Genomic DNA, 22654 nt, shown 5'->3' with positions numbered 1-22654 from the left:
CTGGTCAGACTCTGACCAGGGGCTACAGGGCTCATGAAAGCAGTGTAGTTCTCAGAAAAAAAAAAAAAAAGGTTCAGGCTCAAATCCCAGCTTTGCCACTTACTCTCTGATTGACCTTGGGAAATTTATGTCACCTTCCTTAACTTCAGCTGTCATATCTGTGAGTCTGCAATCACAAGGGTTCCTCCTCATGAGGAATTAAATATTAGAACACATGGAAAGCACATGGCACAATTCTGGTAAATACTAAATGTTCAATAGAAATCAATTTTTATTAATAATATAAATGATCTGAAATAGTGGCTATTAAAAACAATAAATATAGTAGATGTTAAACAGACAACAAAAAGATGGACTTCTGGGTGGATGAAAAGGTATGAAATTGACTCATTATGTTACTGATAAGAAAATAGGCTCAGAAAAAGGAAGCGAGTGGCAAGGGGTACCCAGGACATCATTGCTGGTTAATGCAGAGCTGGGTCAGATGTTGCATCTCTAGATGCTGGTTCTACCATGCTGGGGCTGCCTTCCTGTGTTAGAGGGGAAAAAATTAACAACACTTGTTAAAGGTGGCAAGGCAGGCTTTACTTGGGACCACTGTGATAAATATAGGGACCACTGCAATGGGATTTTACAGTGGGGGTGAGAGATTGGGCTCAACTCCAAGTACAGCCTGGGCAAGTGAGGATTTACAGCTAAGGGGCAGGTTGGGGGTCAGTGGGTGGAAAATTACCAAGAAGAAACATCATGGGTGAGGGGGATTCTCGGTAAACTGACCCAACAGGATTCTTTGCTGTAGTCTCGGGTGTCAGATATCACCTGGGGGATGGCAGAGGATAAGGAACCCAATCAGATATCAAAGATGGGGGCTCTGGTGAAACTGACTTAGCAGCGTTCTTAGAAAAACTGGATTTTACAAGAAAGCACACACATGGGCCTCGGAAAAGCTTCAGGAGCCTGACTAAGGTTTGAATGTTTGTCACTATTCAAACATTTAAAGCCCATGTTTAGAAAATTGCATACAGATTGAGGAAAATGCACCTCTTGGTTTAAGAGCCACGTGCTGTTTCCAGAGGGACACTTTCTTCAGGGTAAGAGAGAAATGAGTATTTTGTCTACAGTGTTTCTAATGCCCTAGGGCTACCTGAGAGAAAAACAGGGCAGAGAGGAGGCCTTGCCCCCAAGGCTCCGGCATAGCCAAGCGCTGTAGAAACCACCTTTGTCCCTACCTTCCATCTTCCCAAAGTTCAGCCCTTACCCTGCAGCCCAGGCTCAAGGGACTGGTGAGTTGGTCTTTCACGTTAATGCTGATATTCAGTCTCGAGAGACACTCTGATTAAACCCCTGGGCACCAATATGTTCACCTTCTCCATGAGGCTGCGGGAGATTTCTCTGGGCTGGCTCTGACCTGTGATTCATATCTTGTCTTTCACCTTTTGCCAACAAACTCATACCTTTGCTTGAGAAGAAAAGACTGAAGTTTTCAGGCTCAGTGGTTGAGAGAGGAAGAGTTTTAATCGTCACAGTGCCTTGGGATACTTTATCCTTCAATCTTGCCTATCTCGGGTCTGCTTGGGATGGAGGGTATGTGTGGTCTATTAGGGTGTTGGCAGGTGAAATCACGGATAATTACAATATGAATGGAAACTTGGTTCAAACAGAATACCGTATTTGCGTCAAACTCTCCTGTGGTCTCAGTGATGGTTATAAGTTAGTTGAGAAGTTGAAGAAGTAGAGTCATAACTCTTACCAGAACTCCATTGCCTATTTTGCTTTTTTAAACTTAGTCTATCCACCCGCTGTCTTTCTTATTTGAAGGGCACGCATTTTAATGCTTTTCTTTTACTTTCCTCCTCCTCTTTTGCTTAACCCCCTTCTAGCAAAGCACAGATAGAATGATGATTTAAAGGAGGGATCTGCAAATTATGGTCCCTGGGCCAAATCCTGCCCACGGCTTGTAAATAGAGTTGTACTGGCACACTGCCACGCCCCTTTGTATATGTATAGTCGTGGTTGTTTCTGCAATGGAGGTGAGGAGTTGCAACGGAGACCATATGGCTCATAAAGCCTTAAATATTTACTCTCTGGCCCTTTATGGAAAAAAGCGTGCTGACTCCTGATTTAGAGTGTAACGCGGGAGTTAAACATACCTCGGTTCAAATCAGGTCTTAGTTACTTGCTTGCTTTGACATTGGAAAAGCCACATAAACTCTCTGAAACCTAATCTGTACCATGGGATAAGAAATACCTACCTTGGAGGGTTGCTGTGAGAATTCAGTGAGAGAGTATTTGCGGCCCTGTGCCTGGTACAGACGAAAAGCTCAATAAATGTAGCTATTATGATGATCATTCATTCCTTTACCCACCAAATGTATTTCTGGTGCTTTCTCTCTGCTAAGCCTGGGGGGCTGCAGCAGTGATCAAGACATAGACGATCCCTGCTCTCATGGAGCTCACAGTCTAATGGGGAAGACTGACAACATGAAGAAAATAAATCAAGAGATTACTTTCAGACAGTGATAAGTGCTATAAATAAAATAGGACAGTATGAAGGAAAGTGCTAAAGCAGGGGACAGAAAGTTGCTAACTGAGCTCAGACTGAAACATGAGAATGAGTCAGCCATGCAAATATCTAGAGAAGGAATGTTCCTGGCAGAGAGGACAATAAATACAGAAGCCCTGAGCCAGGGGTGAGCTTGGGATGGTCCAAGAACAAAGAGATGGCCTTGGGGACTGGGGCAAAGTGGAGGTTTTGGGGTAGGGGAGACGGTAGAAGACAAGGCAACAGAGGTCAGCACAGGTAAGAGCATGTCATCGCTCACAGATCCTAAGAAGATGTTTGGCTTTTAGAGGCAGGGATGCAATCTAAGGTCATAATGGGGCAGAAATGTAACTGGGTCCTTGGCCTCATTCTATGACCTTTGTTGTAAATATATTATTCTTCCTCTTTGGTCTCTGGCATTCATCACTGTCAGAAATAGGAGATGAGTAGGGGCTCTAGTGAGCCCTAGTCGAAGTGCCAAGCCCATCACATGGCCCCAGCAGGACACATCCACCTCACTTGGGCTTTCTCCTTACAGTACCCCTGACTCACCAAAAAAAAAAGTCTTCTGGCCAATGCCATTACCTCTTTGAAATCATTCCTTATCAGGAGACTTTAATGCTTCTCCAGGTGGAGCACTTAAGGTAAAAATCAGTTAATGTAATCTTAAAACCCCCTAATAAATTTCCCCGCAACTTAAGACAACCAGATAATCATTTTGTCCCTAGGGTCACTCAAAATTCACAGCTCAATTCCCATAATTAGCATTTCTTTTGTATCTCAGTCATTGAACAGGGGGTGAAGAGCCCCAGTGATAATATTTTACCTGTTTGAGGTTTAAAAGAAAGCTTTGATACAATCAGATAAACTGCCTCCAGTGTTGCCAATAATTACAGCCATACAGTACGTTCCAGTTCCAAGCAGTGTGCATACTTGGCTCGCTTAAAGGTAAAAGTGTACATTTAGTTTATCAACTTTGATCCATTTGGGGTGACTCCCCCTCCCCCTCGTGTTCTCCTCTTCATTCTCCTCCTCTTTCATCACCTTTATCCTCACCAGAACCCCTTATTTATCGACCCCCTTGGCTAACAGTAGTTAATACTTCCTTTACAATGTGCAAGTATGTGTTTCTGTCTCATTTTGTTTCAGACATCCTTAAAAGAACAAGATCCAAAGGTGGCTCTCTTCCAAGCCATGCTTTCGAACGCTGATTCTTAATCTGGGGTCCATGAATGATCATGGCGGGGGGCGATTATGAGCCCCCTGAAATGGAATGCAAACTTTTACATGTATGTTTTTTTTTTTAATCAGGAGTTAGTCTAGAGTTTCATTACACTCTCAAAGTGTTCCCTGATTCTAAAAAGTTAGGAAATACTGCTTTAAAGACTTTACTGACTCAATCTATAACATGGTTATCAAAGGAAAATCCTAGAAATTTTCTATCTGAAAAAGGAACGTTTGTTGAGTTGGAGCTGGGCAAGCCTGTGATTCTCAAAGACCACATTTATCACTTATGACCTGTGAAAGCAAGGGGGATTGATGGTTGTTGGGTCAAATGCAGCCTTTCCTTCAGAGGACTACACATTCTCCTCGGGATTCTTGTCATGGCTGCAAACATTATATAGTTCCCACTATGCACCAGGCACCGTCCTAGAGCCTTATATATTTTAACTCTTAATCCTCACATTAACCCCATAAAGTATGTCCTATTATTAGACTTGTTTTGCGGATGAGGGAAATAGGGCACACACAGATTAAAACCATAGAATGAGCTTTATACTCAACATTCCAAGACCCTTCACAGGTCTGCATAATACAGTTTGCCCAGCTGTAATTAATGGCTCAGAATAATTATCATTTTGGATGTGTCTGAATGGCAGCCATGTTGTAAAACCGTGAAGCACATGCCTGATTAATAACAGGATTCCTATTTGTGCCACCTTTGGTTTTGTGAATAAGAACAGATTGCATGTCACATGCAGAGGAGAGCCAGCTGACTACTCTGCTTAATTTGAATTTGGCTAAGAGTCACCGTGGTTTATAAAGTGAGGTTATTGACCAAGTAGATAATTTTATTATTGTAACTATTATTTTTTTTAACATCTTTATTGGAGTATAATTGCTTTACAATGGTGTGTTAGTTTCTGCTGTATAACAAAGTGAATCAGCTATACATATACATATATCCCCATATCTCCTCCCTCTTGCATCTCCCTCCCACCCTCCCTATCCCACCCCTCCAGGTGGTCACAAAGCACCCAGCTGATCTCCCTGTGCTATGCGGCTGCTTCCCACTAGCTATCTACCTTACGTTTGGTAGTGTATATATGTCCATGCGACTCTCTCAATTCATCCCAGCTTACCCTTCCCCCTCCCCATGTCCTCAAGTCCATTCTCTACATCTGCATCTTTATTTCTGTCCTGCCCCTAGGTTCTTCAGAAACATTTTTTTGTTTGTTGTTTTTCAGATTCCATATATATGTGTTAGCATATGTTGTTTTTCTCTTTCTGACTTACTTCACTCTGTATGACAGACTCTAGGACCATCCACACAATTTGTTTTAAGAGTAGTGTTTTTTGCGGGGGCTGGGTGGGTAGGAGGCTTTATTCTTTTGGCAGATCCTCTCAGTCATTACAGATACTGCTGCACTGTTAATAAAAAGTATATGCTTCTCTGTAAAGCATTAAAAAAAAAAAATCCAAGGATGAGATGGCTGAGGTCTCAGCTCAAGTATCTCCAAATACATTGTTGTCCATTCCCTGACCTTTCCATGTGTTATAGCTGATTCACTTTGTTATAAAGCAGAAACTAACACACCATCGTAAAGCAATTATACTCTAATAAAGATGTTAAACCAACCAAACAAACAAAAAATCAAATTGTGACGGGCAATGAAAAGTGGATACTGTACAATAATGTGGAACGGAAGAGATCGTGGGGCAAGCGAAATGAACCACCACCAGCCACACCAAAGGCTGGTCTTCATCCACAGATGGTGATGTTGTGTATATGTTGGGATTGGAAGGGAGTCCTCTATCATGAGCTCCTTCCGGAAAACCAAACGATTAATTCCAACAAGTACCACTCCCAATTAGACCAAGTGAAAGTGGCACTCGACGAAAAGCATCCAGAATTAGTCAACAGAAAACGCATGATCTTCCATCAGGATAATGCAAGACCGCATTTTTCTTTGATGACCAGGCAAAAGCTGTTACAGCTTGCCTGGGAAGTTCTGATTCATCCGCCATATTCACCAGACATTGTACCTTTGGATTTCCATTCATTTCAGTCTTTACCAAGTTCTCTTAATGGAGAAAAATTCCATTCCCTGGAAGACTGTAAAAGATACCTGGAACAGTTTTTGCTCAAAAAATTTTGGGAAGGTGGAGTTATGAAGTTGCCTGAAAAGTGGCAGAAGGTAGTGGAACAAAAGGGTGAATAGGTTGTTCAATAAAGTTCTTGGTGAAGATGAAAAATGTGTCTTTTATTTTTACTTAAACACCGAAGACACTCTTTGGACAGCCCAGTATCATCAGCAGTTAATGAGCAGGTGGCCTAGAAGTGTAGACAGACTGTCCTCTAAGAAAATCACTTATAAATAATCTACAGAGAAACCAACGTTGTGGGCATTAAGATTTGTGTGATTCCACCCGTAGCCTATAGTGGTTACTAGGAATTCTACAATTCATGTATGTGGGCTAAATTTATAGATAGAGGTGAAGTAGGAACCCTGGACCAGAACAGAAAGCCTCTGGAAAAAGTAACTGTAAAATAATTTGATAAAGGGGAAAAGGTTTTGCCATCTCCTAAGCAGAATTGGATGTGCAACAGGAACAGATGAGGTGTAAGTCATCCTAACTGAGTGAAGGGTCAGACTGAATCCCCTCCCAAGACAGCGGAATAACAAAGCGGGGCTGGGAGAGAGGATTGCACCCTGTGACCCTCAATTATGGAAAGCCTGTTTTCTAATATCTTACCTTCATGTTGGAGGTCATCCTTGTAATAAACTTCAAATATTTTAAGGAATAATATGATGATGACCATCAGAAAGTATCTGGTTAAAACTGCAATCAGCGGCATCATGCTTATTCAGGTTTCACTTTATATCAGGCAATTTAGATCATTGGAAACTGGGTTGATAACACTCTTTACTTTGGAAAAATGTTCTTTTGGGAAATCTGTAAGTTAAAAGCCAGACACAGTTTTAAGGAGTATGTTTAGAATACCCAGGAGAATAATTTTCCAGAAGAAAATCTTAGAGCTTCTAGGTCCCCAAAAGTAATGAAAGTAAATTTATTTAAAAGTATTCTAAAAATGAGCCTCAGCTGAACTTCAATTGATCTTCCTTTCAATTAGACTTAATAAGTTTCTAGCTTACTTTGAACTCATTAGAAAAAGAATAAATGCAGAGTAGTCCTGTTTCTCCTTGTCCCCTTCATGAAATTTTTTTTCTTTTTTGACAAAGACTGATTCTGAGGGAAGAAAAATAAAAATTAGTCTGTCTACAGCCATGTCTAGCTTTCCTCTCAAGTATTTTCAAATTCCTTCCTTCAAGTGTATTGGGCACTAGTGTGCTTTGCCTTGTTCTTTCTTTCTTTTTTTTTTTTTTGGTGGTACGCGGGCCTTTCACTGTTGTGTCCTCTCCCGTTGCGGAGCACAGGCTCCGGACGCGCAGGCTCAGCGGCCATGGCTCACGGGCCCAGCCGCTCCGCGGCATGTGGGATCTTCCCGGACCGGGGCACGAACCCGTGTCCCCCCCATCGGCAGGCGGACTCCCAACGACTGCGCCATCAGGGAAGCCCTGTCTTGTACTTAATTGTGGTGTTCTTATCCATTGTGGACCACCTCCCACTGTGTTGCTGGTTACCACTGGAGAGTTGGGCCCCTGTTCTCCCTTGTATTATGTTCTTCCGCCTACTCTGGCTCAGGAAGTTGGGGTGGGAGAGGAATGGGAAATCTGCTTCCTATCTCCCTGTCAAGCTTGGATACATGTCTTCCCCAAGACCCATGAGTCCTGAGCCCCCAAAACTCTAGGTTCATATATCTCTCCTTGAATACTCCTGTTCCTAGAGCTACCCTTGTCCAGGACTCTTGACAGTTGTCATAGCCATTCACACCTTCCTTTGTTAGTATTGTTGTGTTTAGATATTTGACAAATAGATCTTAAGAATCTGTATTGTACAAGGTACTGTTAGATGCTAGGAATACAAAGGAAAGGGATGGGAGAAATCAAGATGGACATTCAAGAGGGAGAGGCAGGTCTTAAATGGCTAATTCTACAATTAATTAATATTCAATTATAATTGTGATAAGTCCCTTGGGGAAGAAGCATATGATATGGGGCCTGCCTTAGTCTGAGGGTCAAAAAGTTTTTCATGAGGAGGTGAGATCTGAGCTACGTTATGAAGCATGAGTTGGAGAGAAAAAAGGGTTGTGCTCTGTCTGCTGGCAGAGAAAGCAGTTTGTGCAATGGAAGAGTAAAGCCTGTTTTTCCTGGGGACTGAAAGAAAGAAAGGGTGACTGAAGTTGGAGAAAAAGAGGGCAAGTGGGAGGAGATGAGGGTGGTGAGATTAACAAGGGTGGAATGTGCCAAGCATTGGCAGTTCTAAAAACTATAAGGAATAACTGAAAAGATTTTAATCAGTTGGAGTGGGGATCAGGCAGAGAAATTGGGGGTGTTTGACATCGTCAGTGTTGTACTTTCAAATGTCCATCCTGGCTGATATGTGGGGTGTTTGGGAGGGTGGTGTATAGAAAGCAGACATGAGGAGTCCAGGTAGTAAGCTGCTGTGCCGCCCAGGGAAGATGGTGGTGGCCTGGAATAAGACAGTTCAAGTAGAGAGGACGATAAAGAGATGATGAGTTTAAAGCTATCTAGAAGGTAAAGTTGCCAGAAGTTAGTATTCGATTGGATGTGGGAAGCAGTTAAGAATGACTCCTAGGTTCCTGGTCTTCTAAGGACAGAGTGTGGAATGAGAGTGAAGGAGGGCTTTGAACCAGCAAAAGATGCCAAGAAAGAACATTCAGGTAGGTAGAAAGAAATCCAGCAGGACGTGGGGTTGTGAAAGCTGAGGAAAGGCTTACACCCAGAGCTTGAACTTGCTCCACGAGCCATCAGTACGCAATAATCTGACATCAGGTTATACAACAGTGGAAGAAAGGTCCCGGGTAAGTCTGGGCATGAAGAATCTAGCCTACATTAGGATCCCTCTCCCAGAAGACAAGATGCTTTGTTTACAGTCAGCATCTCAGCTCCACAAACCATGTTGGATCATATGTTCCAAGAACCAACAGCGGTTTTCAGAGAAGTGGTCTTAAGCAATATTTAGGAAGAAAAGTTTTTCCTAAAAGACAATGTCTTCGGAGATGCAATTCTAGGCACAACAAGGACAAACTTTTGTGATGTCATATAGGGTAGTCTGGCCTGTTAGAGGCTCCTGAATCCCTTCATTCCAGATTGGGGCCTTTGCTTTATCCAGCCCAACCAGAAGTTTCACTGAGGTTGTTCTGATAGTCATTAGGGTTGTTCATAAATGTTTAGTTACCTTGTTTTGGGCACATGGTGGGATTACACCACCTCTTGCTTCACTCTCTTGCTTTATATGATGCTTTAGCTAATGAAATGGGAACAGAAGTGATGTGTGGATTAAGAGCCAGTGCATGGTTCACTATACTCTCTGGCCCCAGCCTCAGCAATCAAGGAAGCAAGTGTCAAGATGGAGCCTCCCTTAGTGACCTTATAAGCAGAGCCCCTGTAATAACCTGCAGTTTCCATGTAACATAGTCAAATAAACTTTGTTGTCTCAAGACTCTGAGACATTTGTTACTGAGTCATAACCTAGCCCATCCTGACTGATACAGAGACATTCTTCCCAGAACAAAGTAAAGTTAACGGTTGATATGAGTTCCAAAGATTTTAGGATAAATTCTTCACTAGGATTCAAGCTCAAAGGAATAGGACCTCTCTTTTGTCTTCAGAGTCTACGCAAGAGGAGACTAACAACAATCATAATAATAGCTACTATCTAGTAAATCTCACCATGTGGCAGGCAATATGCTAATTATCTGTATACATTATTCCATTTTACCTTAAAATAACCCAGTAAGTGAACATTAGCAAATCCACTTTTAAAATGAGAGAATTTTGGGGCTCAGAGAGGTTAAATAACTTTCTCAGGGTCACACAGCTGGTAGATGGCAGACCATGATTGAAACCCAGGTTGTCGGGCTCCAAAGCCCTGTCACAACTCTCAGACGTTCTGCTGGAAGGACTCGGGGTTAGTCCACTGATGTCCCAGCTAGCAGCAGCTCAGTTTTTAAGCCAGCCACCTCTTAGTATCACTACCCTCAGCTCCTTCATGAGTGGGGTTTAACATAAAGATAAGCTTTTCAGACCTGGGATCTAGTGGCCCAGTCCTAGCCAACCACCTCTTAGTATCACTACCCTCAGCTCCTTCATGGAGTGGGGTTTAACATAAAGATAAGCTTTTCAGACCTGGGATCTAGTGGCCCAGTCCTAACTCCCAGGCTCTCACCTATGCTGGCTGAGTAACGCTATCAGTTACATGTTTGGGCTCTAGAATCAGATGGATCTGAATTCAAATCAGGGTTCTTCCACATACCAAATTCACCTAACCTCTCCCTGTGCCTCAGTTTTCCCATATAGAAAATCAGGGTAATAATAGTTCCTAGCTCATGGGGCTGCTGGGACGATGGGTACCTTATTTGCCTATTTGCTCTCAGATCCAATCCCCATCCTTCTCTGCTCTACTTTATGTCTGGGGAGGGGCTGGGTGGGTGGGTGAGGTAGCCCCCTGCAAATTCATTCCTTAGATTCCCCTGCAGTTTGCTTCAGCCAGTAGGAGGGCTGGCAGACGAGGCCAGAAAGAGGCAAAAGCCAGGGAGGGTATCCCCCTCTTTCTCAGGGGGCATCTCCAGCGGTGGCAGCTCTGTGATTTCGGCTCCCCCTAGGCAGCCCCTCTCTCCTTCGTCCCAGCTGTTGCCTAGGGGCTCTGTTAGCACCTGGCTTTGTCACTCCAGCCCTAGGGAGGGTAGTGATCTTCCATTGTTGCTAATCTCCAGGCTGCCTCACTATCCCCTTTTGTCCTCTCAGTCCTTCTAAGACCTTTCTAAGTAGAATTCTGTATTAAAGTCCACCAGCGGCTGTCTGGCACGGGCTCTTTTTCACACAGCACCATGCCTGCTACAAAGGATTGCTTGAGATAATGCCTATGGAGTGCTAGAACAGTGCCTGGCACACAGTAAGTGCCCAATAAGTGGTAGCTTACAAAATGTACTTACCTCTTGCCTAGGTTCTCTGAGGCCAGTTTGCAGCAGGTAGGCCCCTGCCCACATCATAGCTCCTGAATCAATGCCCATTTCTCCTCTTCCTGGGCTGTCCAGGTCCACAGACCTGGGTTTGTTTTGATGCATTCTTTTCTAATCTTTATAAGGTAAAGGTCATGTGGATTCCGCCACGACATGTATGACATGTCACCATTTTATTTCTCATTTTTCAAACTTCTTACTACGGCTTAAAAAGTCCTGCTCTATCTGGCCCCTTCTGTCTTCCCAACCCCTCCCTCTGACACATCCCCTTCACTCCCTCCAGCCTGCACTGGCCTTTGTTCACTTCTGTCTGCCAAGCTCTGTCCTCCTTCAGGGCTTTGGCAGGTGTAGTTCCCTCTTTTTGGAAAGATCTTTCCTGGTCTCCTTTCATATCCTTCTCACACCCCAGCCTCAAGGTAGCTGCTCCTCCCTTATAGAGGCCCTTCCCATCACCTTATCTAATGTTGGTCACCTCTGTTATTCTCTGTGACAGATGCTGTTGGATCTTCATTGCAGTTTCCAAAACTTGTCATGATTTTATTTGTTTGCTTGTTTATTACTCTCCCTACTGTCTCCCTCCCAACATTCCATAGGCTGTTAGACTATTAATTCCATGAGGGCAGGATCTATGTGTGACAGCCTCATCTGTGTATCCTCGGTGCCTGAAAAAGATGCTTGGCACAAAGCGGGCCCTCAGTCAATGTGTTATGCATGAATTGATGTTGAATTAATCTGTCTCCAAACTGCTCGTGTCAAGGGTCCCTAGAAGTCCAATGGTGATCAGTGTTGGGACTCCCCTCCTCTCCCTTTCCCTGGCACATGTGTTGTGAGCCAGAGGCCCTGGCTCTGTTCAGGCTGGCCCTCTTCACCACTGTTCCCTGCCTACACCCTGCACGGTGCGTGGAGCTCTGTTTTCCCAACGGGCTCAGCCACCGGGACCTTCACCGAGGCTCCCAAGACTCTCTATTCTCTCCATGGTGCTTCCACTTTCACCCTCCTTCTGAAGATCTGCCACCTCTAGGGCCTACATTGGAGCCATCTCCAATCAGATCCATGAGCAGAGTCCTCCATCCTGAGCCCCTTCTCAGCACCTGGGCCTTCCTGGCCTCTACTGCCTCAGACAACCTCTCCCTGTCACACAATCCAGCTTGATTCCACAGAGGAAGCGAAGGCCCGTTCCGGTTTTGTCTCCTCTGGTGACCAAAGACAGTCAATAGTTTCTCATTTTTTGTCTTTCAGTAACAAAAAGGCTGCTAATGGCAATGACTTAGCCTCTTTCAACAGAACCTCAGGACTTAAACCACAGAGCCTGGCTACACTCCTGGGACAAGGAAAAATAACTTTCCTTTTTAAGAATAAACTAACAGTTGTAAACAAAAGAACTTGACTTGGAAGCTAATTTCTTAATTACAGCTCTAGCAGTTACTGATTCAGTGCCCTGCTTCCAACTCTAGAGCTGGTGCCCTGCCCTGAGGCCCTGCTTGTGGCTGAAAGCCTGGAACCCTACCTAGTTCCCACTGGCCTTGCTTCCTGGGGTGCATCAGCTTTGTCCTGCAGCCCACACAGTAGAAGATGCCAAGCCAGCTCTCCCAGAAGCATGACTGCCTCCTGCTTGGCTTATTTGAAGTTTTTGGCTTAATCTACTATGAAGCAGTTTTCAGTCAAATTGAAGTACCTGTTCTGTCACACATGTGGTAAAAGTGAGTCAGAGGGGATTCCATTCTCTTCTGGCCTAAGGTACGTTCTAAATGGCAGGCTCCAAGGTCATGTCCATTGCCATCCCCCAGCGTGATATACTGGCAGGGACTATTTCTCAATGCTCTTTTTCTCCCATATGTTTGAGTTATTCTAGCAGCCGGAATCACTGTGCTTAAAAATTAAATATGAGTCAGGAATGCAATTTGTCTGTAACAGAAAAAAAGATTTCAGTGGCTTAAAATCCAGAGGTGTGTGATTGATAATGTGGGGTTTGGACATTAAATTATAGAGCAAATGGGGAAAAAAAGTGAAAAAGAAGCAGTGCCAGCTGTATCTGTTCCCTTTTCCTAGGAAAGAAACACTTCTCCAGAAATCCTCAAGTTTGATTTTCTCTTAGGTGTCATTGCCCAGAACTGGGTCATAAGACCATCTTGGCTGCGGGGGACAGTTAGACTATTAGAGAACAAGATTATCATAATTAACTCAGATACTTTGATTCACTCTTTTCTCGGGGCTGGGCAAGAGATCACTCTGAATAAAATCAGGCTTCTAATAGCCAGGACCCTGCAAGGAATGGGTATTGGACAGACAGGTCTCATTGCCTGCCCCAGATCAACAGAGTTGTAGAAGCCACAGGCTACTGAACTTGATGCTGATTTTTGAATCTTTTGGGACACAATTATCAAACAGTTGCGTGTAAGTCTCCTAGGCTATCTTATCCTATGCTCCCTGGTGGGCGGTAGGTGTGCTATACATGTTTATTAAATAAATGAATGAAGAAAACAAATCTAGAGGAAAGTGGACGATGAGAACAGCATAGATTCAGTAAGAGTAAGTCAGGCCAAACTTTATAGCCTTTAAAAGTTTTTGATGGAGTAATTGTTGTATTTGAGATCAGGGCGTGTCATAGATATTTTGTCATTGGATTTCGGCAAGTCAGTTGACACTGTTCCTCATAATATTCTTGCAGAGAAAAAAAAGCACACGTCACAATTTGACGGATGTAGCTGAAGCAAAACTTAGTGAGAAGTTTATAGCACTAATATATCTGTATTAGAAAAGAAGACAGGTCTCAACTCAAATCACTGATCTCAGTGTGGTATTTCAAGGTGTTGAGTCCCAGCCTTTATAAGGAGTGTTTTCACCATCATTCAGTTCACAGTACTTTCTAATTTTCATTCTGATTTATTTATTCCTTAAACGGTGGGGTGTTTTTTCTGTCTGTTTTTGTTTTTTTAGAAGCATGTTAGTTTCCAAATATTTGGGGATTTTCCAGATACTTCTAAGTTAATGATTTCTAATTTCCGTTGTGGTCAGAGTATGTTTTATGTGATTTGAATCCTTATAAATCTATTGAGACTTGTTTTATGGCAGGTTTTACCAAGACACGTTCCGTATTCACTTGAAAAAATGATATTCTATCTATGCGTGTAGTGTTCTATAAATGTCAATTAGGCCAAGTTGGTTGACAGTATTGTACAAGCCTTGTATATCTTTACTGATTTTCTGCCTAATTGCTCAGTTATGGAAACAGAGGTGCTGAAATTAGTTTATAATCATGGATTTTTCTATTTCTCCTTGAAAGTCTGTCCGTTTTTGATTCATATATTTGGAAGCTTTGTACTAGATGCATGAATATTTAGAATTGTTTTTTCCCCTTGATGGATTGACTCCTTTATCATTATGAAATGATCCTCTTTATTTCTGGTAATATTCTTTGTATTGAAATCTACTTTGTATGATATCAATATAACCACCCATATTTCTTCTGATTATCATTAGCATGGTACATTGTTTTTCAATCGTTTAACTTATTTGTCTTTATATTTAAAGTGATTTCTTTTTATAGATGGCATACAGTTGGTTCTTGCTTTTTTCTCCAGTCTGACAATCTTTGCCTTTTAACTGGGGTGATTACTTATATGCATGAATTTAAATCTACCATCTTGCTATGTGTTTTTTCTTTCTCAATCCATTTTTCTTTCCTTTCTCCTCATTTACTGCCTTCTTTTGGATTCGAGTGACTTTTTTTTTTTAATGATTCTGCTTTATTTTCTTCGTTGATGTATTAGCTACAACTCTTTGTTTTACTTTTATGGCAGTTGTTTTAAGAGTTGGAGTATACATCTTTTTATTTTATTTTATATATATATTTTGGAGTATACATCTTTAATTTGTCACAGTTTACCTTCAAGTATATTACACCACGCTATGCTTAGTATAAGAATATTACAACAACAGATACTTCCCCCTTTCTGGATGTTGTGCTGTCATCATACATTTTATTTCTACATATATTATAACCCCCCCCATATTGTTTTTATTTTTGCATTAAGCTATTATCTTTTAAAAGAGTTTTAAAAGGGAAAAAAATTATTTACCTACAGATTTATGATTTCTTGAGCGCTTAATTCCTTTATGTAGATTCAAATTTCCATCTGGCTGTATTTTCTTTCTACCTGAAGGAGTTTCTTTTAACATTTCTTGTAGTGTCTGCTGGTGGTGAATTCTTTCAGCTTTTGTGTGTCAGATATGTCTTTGTCTTGTGTTTGAAATACATGTTTGGGGAAAGAATCCTAAACTGACAGTTTTCTTTTTGAGTACTTTAAAGATGCTGCTTCACTGTCTCCTCATTTGCATATTCCTGATGAGAAGTCTCCTGACATTCTGATCTTTGTTCCTCTGCACTGTAACGTGTCTTTTTCCCTCTGTTTTTAAGATTTTTCACTTTATCACTGGTTGTAAGCAATTTAATTGAGATGTTCTTTGGTATAGTTTTCTTCTTGTTTCTACTTAGAGTTTGTTGAGCTTCTTGGATTTGTGAATTTATAGTTTTAATCAAATATGGGAAGTTTTCAGCCATTATTTTTTCAAATATGTATTTCTGATATTTCTCCTTTTCTTCAGGGATGCCAGTTGCATATATATTAAGCTCACTGATACTCTGTTCATTTCTAGTTTCAGTCTTTACTTTTTTCTATTTGTGTTTCATTTTGGATAGTTTCTATTCCAACATTTTCTGGTTCTTTAATTTTTTTTTTTTCCAGTAACGTCTAACTTGCTGTTCATCCTGTACAAGTGATGTGTGCATGTGTGTGTGTTAAAAATCTCAGACAATGGTTTTATAATATCTAATGTTTGATTTGGGTCTTTTTTAAGTTTTCCACATCTCTACTTAACTCAATCTTTCCTCTACTTTCTTGGACTTACAGAATATAGTTGTAAGTATGTTTTAGTGTCCTTATTTACCAATTCTATCATCTCTGTCATTTCTGGGACTCTTTCAGTTAATTAATTTTTCTCCCCATTGTGGTTCATTCTTTCCTGCTTCCTTTTGCATCCCTGATGATTTTTTTTTTTTTTTTTTTGCGGTATGTGCACCTCTCACTGTTGTGGCCTCTCCTGTTGCGGAGCACAGGCTCCGGACGCCCAGGCTCAGCGGCCATGGCTCACGGGCCCAGCCGCTCCGCAGCATGTGGGATCTTCCCGGACCGGGGCACAAACCCGTGTCCCCTGCATCGGCAGGCAGACTCTCAACCGCTGCGCCACCAGGGAAGCCCATCCCTGATGATTTTTGATTGGAAGAGTAACATTGTGAATTTTACGTTGTTGGGTGCTAGATATTTTTGATATCCTTTAAGTATTCTTGTACTTTGTTTTGGGATATTTTGTTCTTCTGAAGTTTGATCCTTTGGGGGCTGCCTTTTAAGATTTGTTATGTAGGTCCAGAGAAGTTTTACTCTACGGTTAATTTTACCCCACTACTGAGGCAAGACTTTTTGAGTTGCGACTTATGGGATTTTCCAGGCCTTATTCCTGGTCCCATATGTTCACTGGTTATCTTTTCACTCTGCCTTGTGGGAAGAGGCACACCTCTCTGGTACTCTACTCCCAATTCCAGCTGTTTTGGCCTTCCTGGTCTCCCAGTTCTAGCTTCTCACCTCAGAGAGTCTACCTAGCTCTTCCTAGATTACCCCTGTCTGCACTATAGCCTGGCAACTCTTTCTAGGCAGTAGGCTGAGGCAATCATAGTGCTTAACCTCATTCACTTCCTTTCCCTTATGGACCACAGTCCTGCACTGCTTGCTGTTTTATATATTTTGCTTTTTTAAAAAAATTTTTTTTATTGTTGTTGTCATCTTAGCAGGAGAGTAAATTCAATCCTTCAGTCCTTGTTGCTCCACCTTGGCTGACTAGATTGGATCTGGATTACTATAAGTTATTGTGGTTCTGTTGATAAAAGACTGCCAAGGGTGTCACTTGCTTCCAAAACAGTTCTCATTTAGTAATCTGTGCACTGCAGTCCACATCTCTTCCAAGTACCGTAAACTCTTGTGCAGTGGGTGTTGCAGAAGAGTTGCATACAAATGAAGTTTATATAAGAACCTAATTTTCCCCTCTGGCTTACACTTTAATTCCTGTGGTGCTCTACATCATTTCTCATTACTTTAACAGTGACTTCAAATCCTGTGACTTTCCTGTATTTTCTCCCCTCCTTTTCTTTTTCTTTCTTTTTTTTTTAATGTCAGGGGTCAGTAATCTGTACACAAATTTCATGATATTTTGGGATGAGAATTCATCTTATTCTAGTCATCATAGGCCTTAAATACTTAGGTGTGTGCTTAGAGCTAAGTTGTGTGAGGGGGGGTTGAATAAAGACAGGGCCCTTGACTTCAAGGAGCTCAAAATCTTTTTTTAAATGAATAACAATTCCTGCTGTTTTGAATTGTTTTGGGATGGATTTACAAACAGAAGTAGGAAGTGCCAGAGAAAGAACTCTTGTTTTACTTCTTGTTCCTTAGCTTCAACAAGTAGGTACTGTGTTTACTGTTATGTATTTACTATAACAAAGTATCATAGTGATACCTAAGAAACAGGCACTGGGACTTCCCTGGCCGTCCAGTGGTTAAGGCTTTGCCTTCCAATGCAGGGGGTGTGGGTTGGATCCCTGGTGGGGGAGCTAAGATCCCATGTGCCTTGTGGCCCCAAACCCAAAATGTAAAACAGAAGCAATATTGTAACAAATTCAGTAAAGACTTAAATGACAGTGTGTTTATGGAGGGCTGGAGACATCAGGGAAGGCTTGGAGTCCTAGTTCAACACAGAACTTGTCAAATTTAGCTGAGAGAGGTGTGAGCACAGTTAGGAGTATGAGGGCCCAGGGCTTGACAAGGGACGATGGGAGAGGCTGAAGCAGGGGCTCTTGATGGAGAGCAGTGGGAAAAGTAGAAGCCTCTCTGTGTAAGCCTTAGATGCCAGGCTCAGGCATTTGGACTGTGGGAGCTGTGGATGGTTTTTGATGGATGGACGTGGGCAGAGATTGTTTGGAAGAGAGGGTTAGGGTTCATGTGTGCAGAGGAGATGAGGACTGGTGGCAGAGGCGTGAGGGCAGGGATTATGCCTTAACGATCTTTGTACCTTCTGCTAGTTCATAGTTAATGCTTGTTGCTTAAGTGCATGTAAAAGGTTATCTTTTCCCTTCTAAATTGCTAATCTCTTGATAACCACTGGCCTTGTCAATGGTACAACAAATACTGTGAAAGAAACTCTTTGTGCCCCTTGTTAATTTGTTTCAAGGACCAAAGGCAGAGAAATTTGGACTCAGGCTCGTCCAAGCCTTATTTATTTCTCTTTTAATTCCTTATATTCCTCCTTTAGGAAAAGGCACTCAGCCACTGTTTGGAAAACTACACAACAGGGTCATTCCCAATCCCTACCTCCCTCATGCCCAATAAATTCTGCAGTCCTACAAATCTCATAAAAAGACAGCCCACGTGCAGGCTCCCAGGAGAGCCGGGCGGAGATACAAACTTCTAGAGGAACAGAGCTCACACAACGCAGACAGATGCACCCACACTCACGTGACTCAGCGCCCAGGCAGAATCACCGCGCGTTTAGGCAGCACACGCCGTACCTGGCCACGCAGACACACTTGCGGGGACACCTTCTACTCTCGGACCTATCCCCAGTGCACGAGGCCACGAGCCACGCAAAGCCCCGGCCGCCTGGCCCCGGCGCCTAGCCCCAGCCCTGGCCCTCCCGGAAGTGGCTGGCTCTCGGCTGCGCTCGTCACCCCGGGCGCCGGTTGCGTCATCATGGCGCGACGTCGCAGCAGCGCCGGCGGAGGCTTGAAGTGCGGGTAGCTGCAGAGGTGAAGCCGGTGGAGCCGAGGGTGCGAGCGGCCAGGGCGGGAGCGGGCTGCGGGAGGCTGCTCGCGCCGGGAGCGCCGGGACAGGTGCGTGGTCGCCCTCTCACCGGGCCCGGCGCTACTCCAGCAAGCTGCCGGGCGGTCCGCTCCCCCCGGCCCTCTCCCTCGAGCTCCCGGGTTCCCCCTGAGAGATGGGGCCGGCTCGTGCCGGCGTGGGGGTCGGGCTTTTTCTCTCCCCGGGAGACCGGGCTGCGGCAGGCTTCCCCTGGGCGAGAGGGAAGTCCCTGTGGGCTCAGTCCCCCGCGCACCCGAAGGGCACGTGGAGTCATTGGCTTTGGCGTTGAGGCAGCAAGCGTGCTCTGGGAGCAGCTGGTGCTGGGGACAGTCCGTTGACAGATGACCACTGATTGAACTGAGCACGCACTGTGCGTCAGACACTGTGCCAGGCGTCTTAGGGGTATTATCCAGTCCTCCCAGCAGCCCAGGAGGTAAGATTTATCATATCATGCCCATTTTCCAGATGGGGAAACCAAGGCATGGAAGTTAACCGACTCGTCCAAAGTCACACAGATGGTAAGCAGGGGGGATTCGAACTCTGATCTGTTTGGCTTCAGAGCTGGCCCTCCTGCCTCTGTCGCTTTTAAAACCCACAGTTGGCTCCCCTCAGCCCACAGCCTGGCGCCTCCAGGATTCTCTTTTTTTTTTTACGGGGGAGTGTACTTTTCAACCTTGGACAAACATGGGGAGGGAGGGGTGAAGCGTGCACTTCCTATTGGCACAAGACTGTTTCCACCTCTCGTCCTGCCCCCGTCACAGGGGCCAGACGAGTCTTCATTTTCCCAGGCAGCAGCTGGCTCCGCCGGTTGTAGCTACATTCTGCACCTGAAACTGATAGCTGAGTTTTATTTTATAATACAGAAGAGCTTTCATGCCAGGTGCATTGCTTTACTATTCCCTCCCCTCGCCTATTATGGTAGATTGTTACTCACATAAAATTGTTAAGAATGTGTATAGTCATGCTGAGGGTAACAGTTAACCACTGTAAATCCACATGGGGATTGTAAAGAGCTCGGCATCTGCCCTCCAAGGAACACTGTTAACTTGAACATGACCTTTCACGGTTTTAAAGGACTAATTTAAGGCCAGGTGAGAAATAGTCAAATGCTAAAATAATTTGAGAATTATGTTAGAAAATTCTTATATTTTAAGTTAATATCTGTTTTCTTTAGCAGTTCACTGTTAGTGAACATTTTTTCCTAGGGTAGGAAAAGGCTTATTGAAAAGATATGAAAACTTATAAATCAGATATTTTAGAAGAGTGTACTTTTGTCTTAGAGCTGTGTAGATGTATTAAAATTGCAAACATCATTTCATTTAAGGCAGCACAAGAAAATTCAGAGCTTAATTCAGTTTAAGTGGGAAACTTGAGAGGTGCCCTCATTACTGTTACCCATTTTACATTGCATAGTGTGTATGATGAAAAATTCCCAGCACATAATTTTTCAAAATTATCTACTTGTGTGCATACATGTAACTTTAATTTAATAAATGCGTATCTTCATACTTCCAGGAACTATTTAGTTACACAGGTGAAATAATTATTTGTCACGTACCTGAAATCAGCTGTTATTTACCCTTGTGAATTCATAGCTGTTTTGTTCATGAAGTCCAAAGATAACGAATGCTGTTTTTTGTTTTTTTTTAAAATCAGGATGGCCTGGATTCATATACACACATCAAAGTCCTTTTTTACACATTGACTAAACATGGGGAAGTCCTCCATAGTTCATTTGACATCCTGTCATGGGGCAAAATAATATAGAAATCAGAATTTTGAGTTCTAGTATTTGCTCTCTGGATCCCTCATTAACTTATATGGTATACATTTTTTTATAGCACATGATTTGGGAGTTACGCTTTGTGACATGGATGAATCTGCACTGACCCTTGGCATGATAGATGTTTCTTATTTGCCAAATTCATCTGAATACAGTATTGGTCGATGTAAGCATGCAAGTGAGGAATGGGTAAGTTTAAGATACAGGTTAAAAGCATTCAGCCTAAAGATGTTCATTTCAGTGTGTATGAAGGTGGAAACACTGGAAGCAACAGAAATTCAAATAGAGGTTAATAGCTACAGAAACTACCTCCAGCTGTTAGAAGATTTGTTTATGAAGTCTAATATTTAAAAATTCTTATGGTATTATGTTATTGGGAAGAGAAAATTGGGTAGGAAATTTAAGTACAGTGATTATGTTAAAAAGCAATAGGAAAAAAACCTATTAGTTGTTTTGGGTGGTGTAATTATAAAGAGATTTTTTTTTCTTTTCGTATCTGTTTTCCATGATTGCATTTCAGAAGTGTGAATTTTGTAATGGAAGTAAACTTTATTTCAAAAATTGAAAATAGGAGATTTTAGTATGTATCTCAATCCAAAGGGCATGCTTTTTTTTTTTTTTGTATTGTTTTCCCTATGTCAATATAACATGGCATGTTTTAAATGTTTCCTGAACAGTATCTGCTTTAGATAAAAAATGATGTTGGAGTTTTGGGTGGTTTTTTGGTTTATTTTTGAGAATGTGATATCAGTGGGATTTGAGCAACTGATGAACTCAAAGTTAAGAGAAAATTATTTAAAACAGAAGAGCAGAGTTTGACCCTAATTGGATAGTATGGCTATAATTTAAATTCCAGACTTTAAACTCTATTGTTAGGATAAAGGAATATTATATAAGTTTACCTTGTTTTTCATTTAAAGTAAAATATTTTAAGCCGTATTATAACAACTTGTTTACTCTCTGAGTAAGGCCTTTGTAGTTCTTTTGTGGGCATGTGTGATTTAAGAGGGAGTGAGGTGAATTGTTAGCATAGGGCTCCAGGAGTCTGACTTTATTCCTTCTGCTACTGTCAGAAGGCTATCTGACCTTTTATAACTTAGTTTTTAAACCTTTGAATGCTGCTTTCAGTGTTGCCAGCTATTGCTATTCTTAGGTGCTCAATTTTTGCTTATGTTCCAAGTGTTGGTCATAGAGGGAGCACCTTGAATGAAAAATCACTCTGAGAAACACATGCCACCAAAAAGAAAATATGTCCGAAGTTTCTCTTCTATCTGAAATAGCTTAGAGATCAAGTGGACAAGTATAATTTTCTTGTTACTGACACACTATTTTTTCTTAATATTCATTAGGGTGAGTGTGGTTTCAGACCGACTGTCTTCAGATCTGCAACCTTAAAGTGGAAAGAAAGCCTAATGAGCCGGAAAAGGCCCTTTGTAGGAAGATGTTGTTATTCCTGTACTCCCCAGAGCTGGGTAAGAATGCTACCTTTAATACCTTTGTTGACCTTTAATAAACAGAGTGAAATATGTGACCTAGATTTCCTACTTTGTGTGAATTTTATTATTGTGTGGTCTTAATGGACTTAATGTATTTTTAGAACTTAGGCCCATCTTTATAAACCAAATATTCCAAGTAAAGATGTTGACTCAGTTTTTCTTTCCATTCATTTATTCAGTGAATGTTGGTCTAATAGTTGATGCCAGGCTATATTTTGTTTTGTTTTTTCATTTTAGTATGACTTTAGAGGGAGAGTAGATCTTACTTTAAGATAACCCTTCCAAAGAGTTGGTGGGAACCTTCATGTAACTTCAAGATGTTGCAATTTAGCACTGAAAGTTAAAATCCTAGCAAGATGGATGAGAGAGAGAGAGAGCGTGCGCGCGCGTGAGAGAGAGCTCACACACGAGCGTGGAGCAGGACAGAATAAGAAATTAAAGCAGTGGCTTTGCCCTTTTGCTAAGTGTCTGTTCCTGCGGTGGAGGGAGTGAGGGGTTTCGGTTGGCTCTGTGATAGGGAAGGATGGTCACTAGAATGTTATGATGAAGATTTAAGAAGGAGTGTGCATGCGCTTATTGTTCGTATTTGATGGAAAAACACAA

General features: G+C 42.3%; 1 protein-coding gene across 6 annotated transcripts in view; it reads left to right on the top strand.

Annotated features, from left to right (window-relative positions):
- The window catches only part of GPAM (glycerol-3-phosphate acyltransferase, mitochondrial), a 70169-nt gene that overhangs the window by 8489 nt on the left and 39026 nt on the right, over positions 1-22654 (top strand). For 2 of the 6 annotated variants that reach the window (XM_029244899.1, XM_029244894.1), the window contains exons 1-4: positions 18766-18804; positions 19238-19290; positions 20614-20744; positions 21905-22027. In XM_029244899.1, coding sequence (XP_029100732.1) covers positions 19254-19290; positions 20614-20744; positions 21905-22027 — 291 coding nt within the window. In that variant the 5' untranslated portion in view covers positions 18766-18804; positions 19238-19253. Of the gene's footprint in view, positions 1-18721; positions 18805-19187; positions 19206-19237; positions 19291-20613; positions 20745-21904; positions 22028-22654 lie in introns of those variants that run through there. The other 4 variants (XM_029244900.1, XM_029244895.1, XM_029244897.1 and 1 more) reach the window with 3 other exon arrangements.

This window comes from Monodon monoceros, unplaced genomic scaffold, assembly GCF_005190385.1.
Source record: "Monodon monoceros isolate NGI ecotype Baffin Bay Population unplaced genomic scaffold, NGI_Narwhal_1 Super_Scaffold_4, whole genome shotgun sequence".
NCBI classification, from domain to species: domain Eukaryota; kingdom Metazoa; phylum Chordata; class Mammalia; order Artiodactyla; family Monodontidae; genus Monodon; species Monodon monoceros.
The sequence above is the reverse complement of the archived record's forward strand: the minus strand, read 5'-3'. Positions and strand labels throughout refer to the sequence as shown.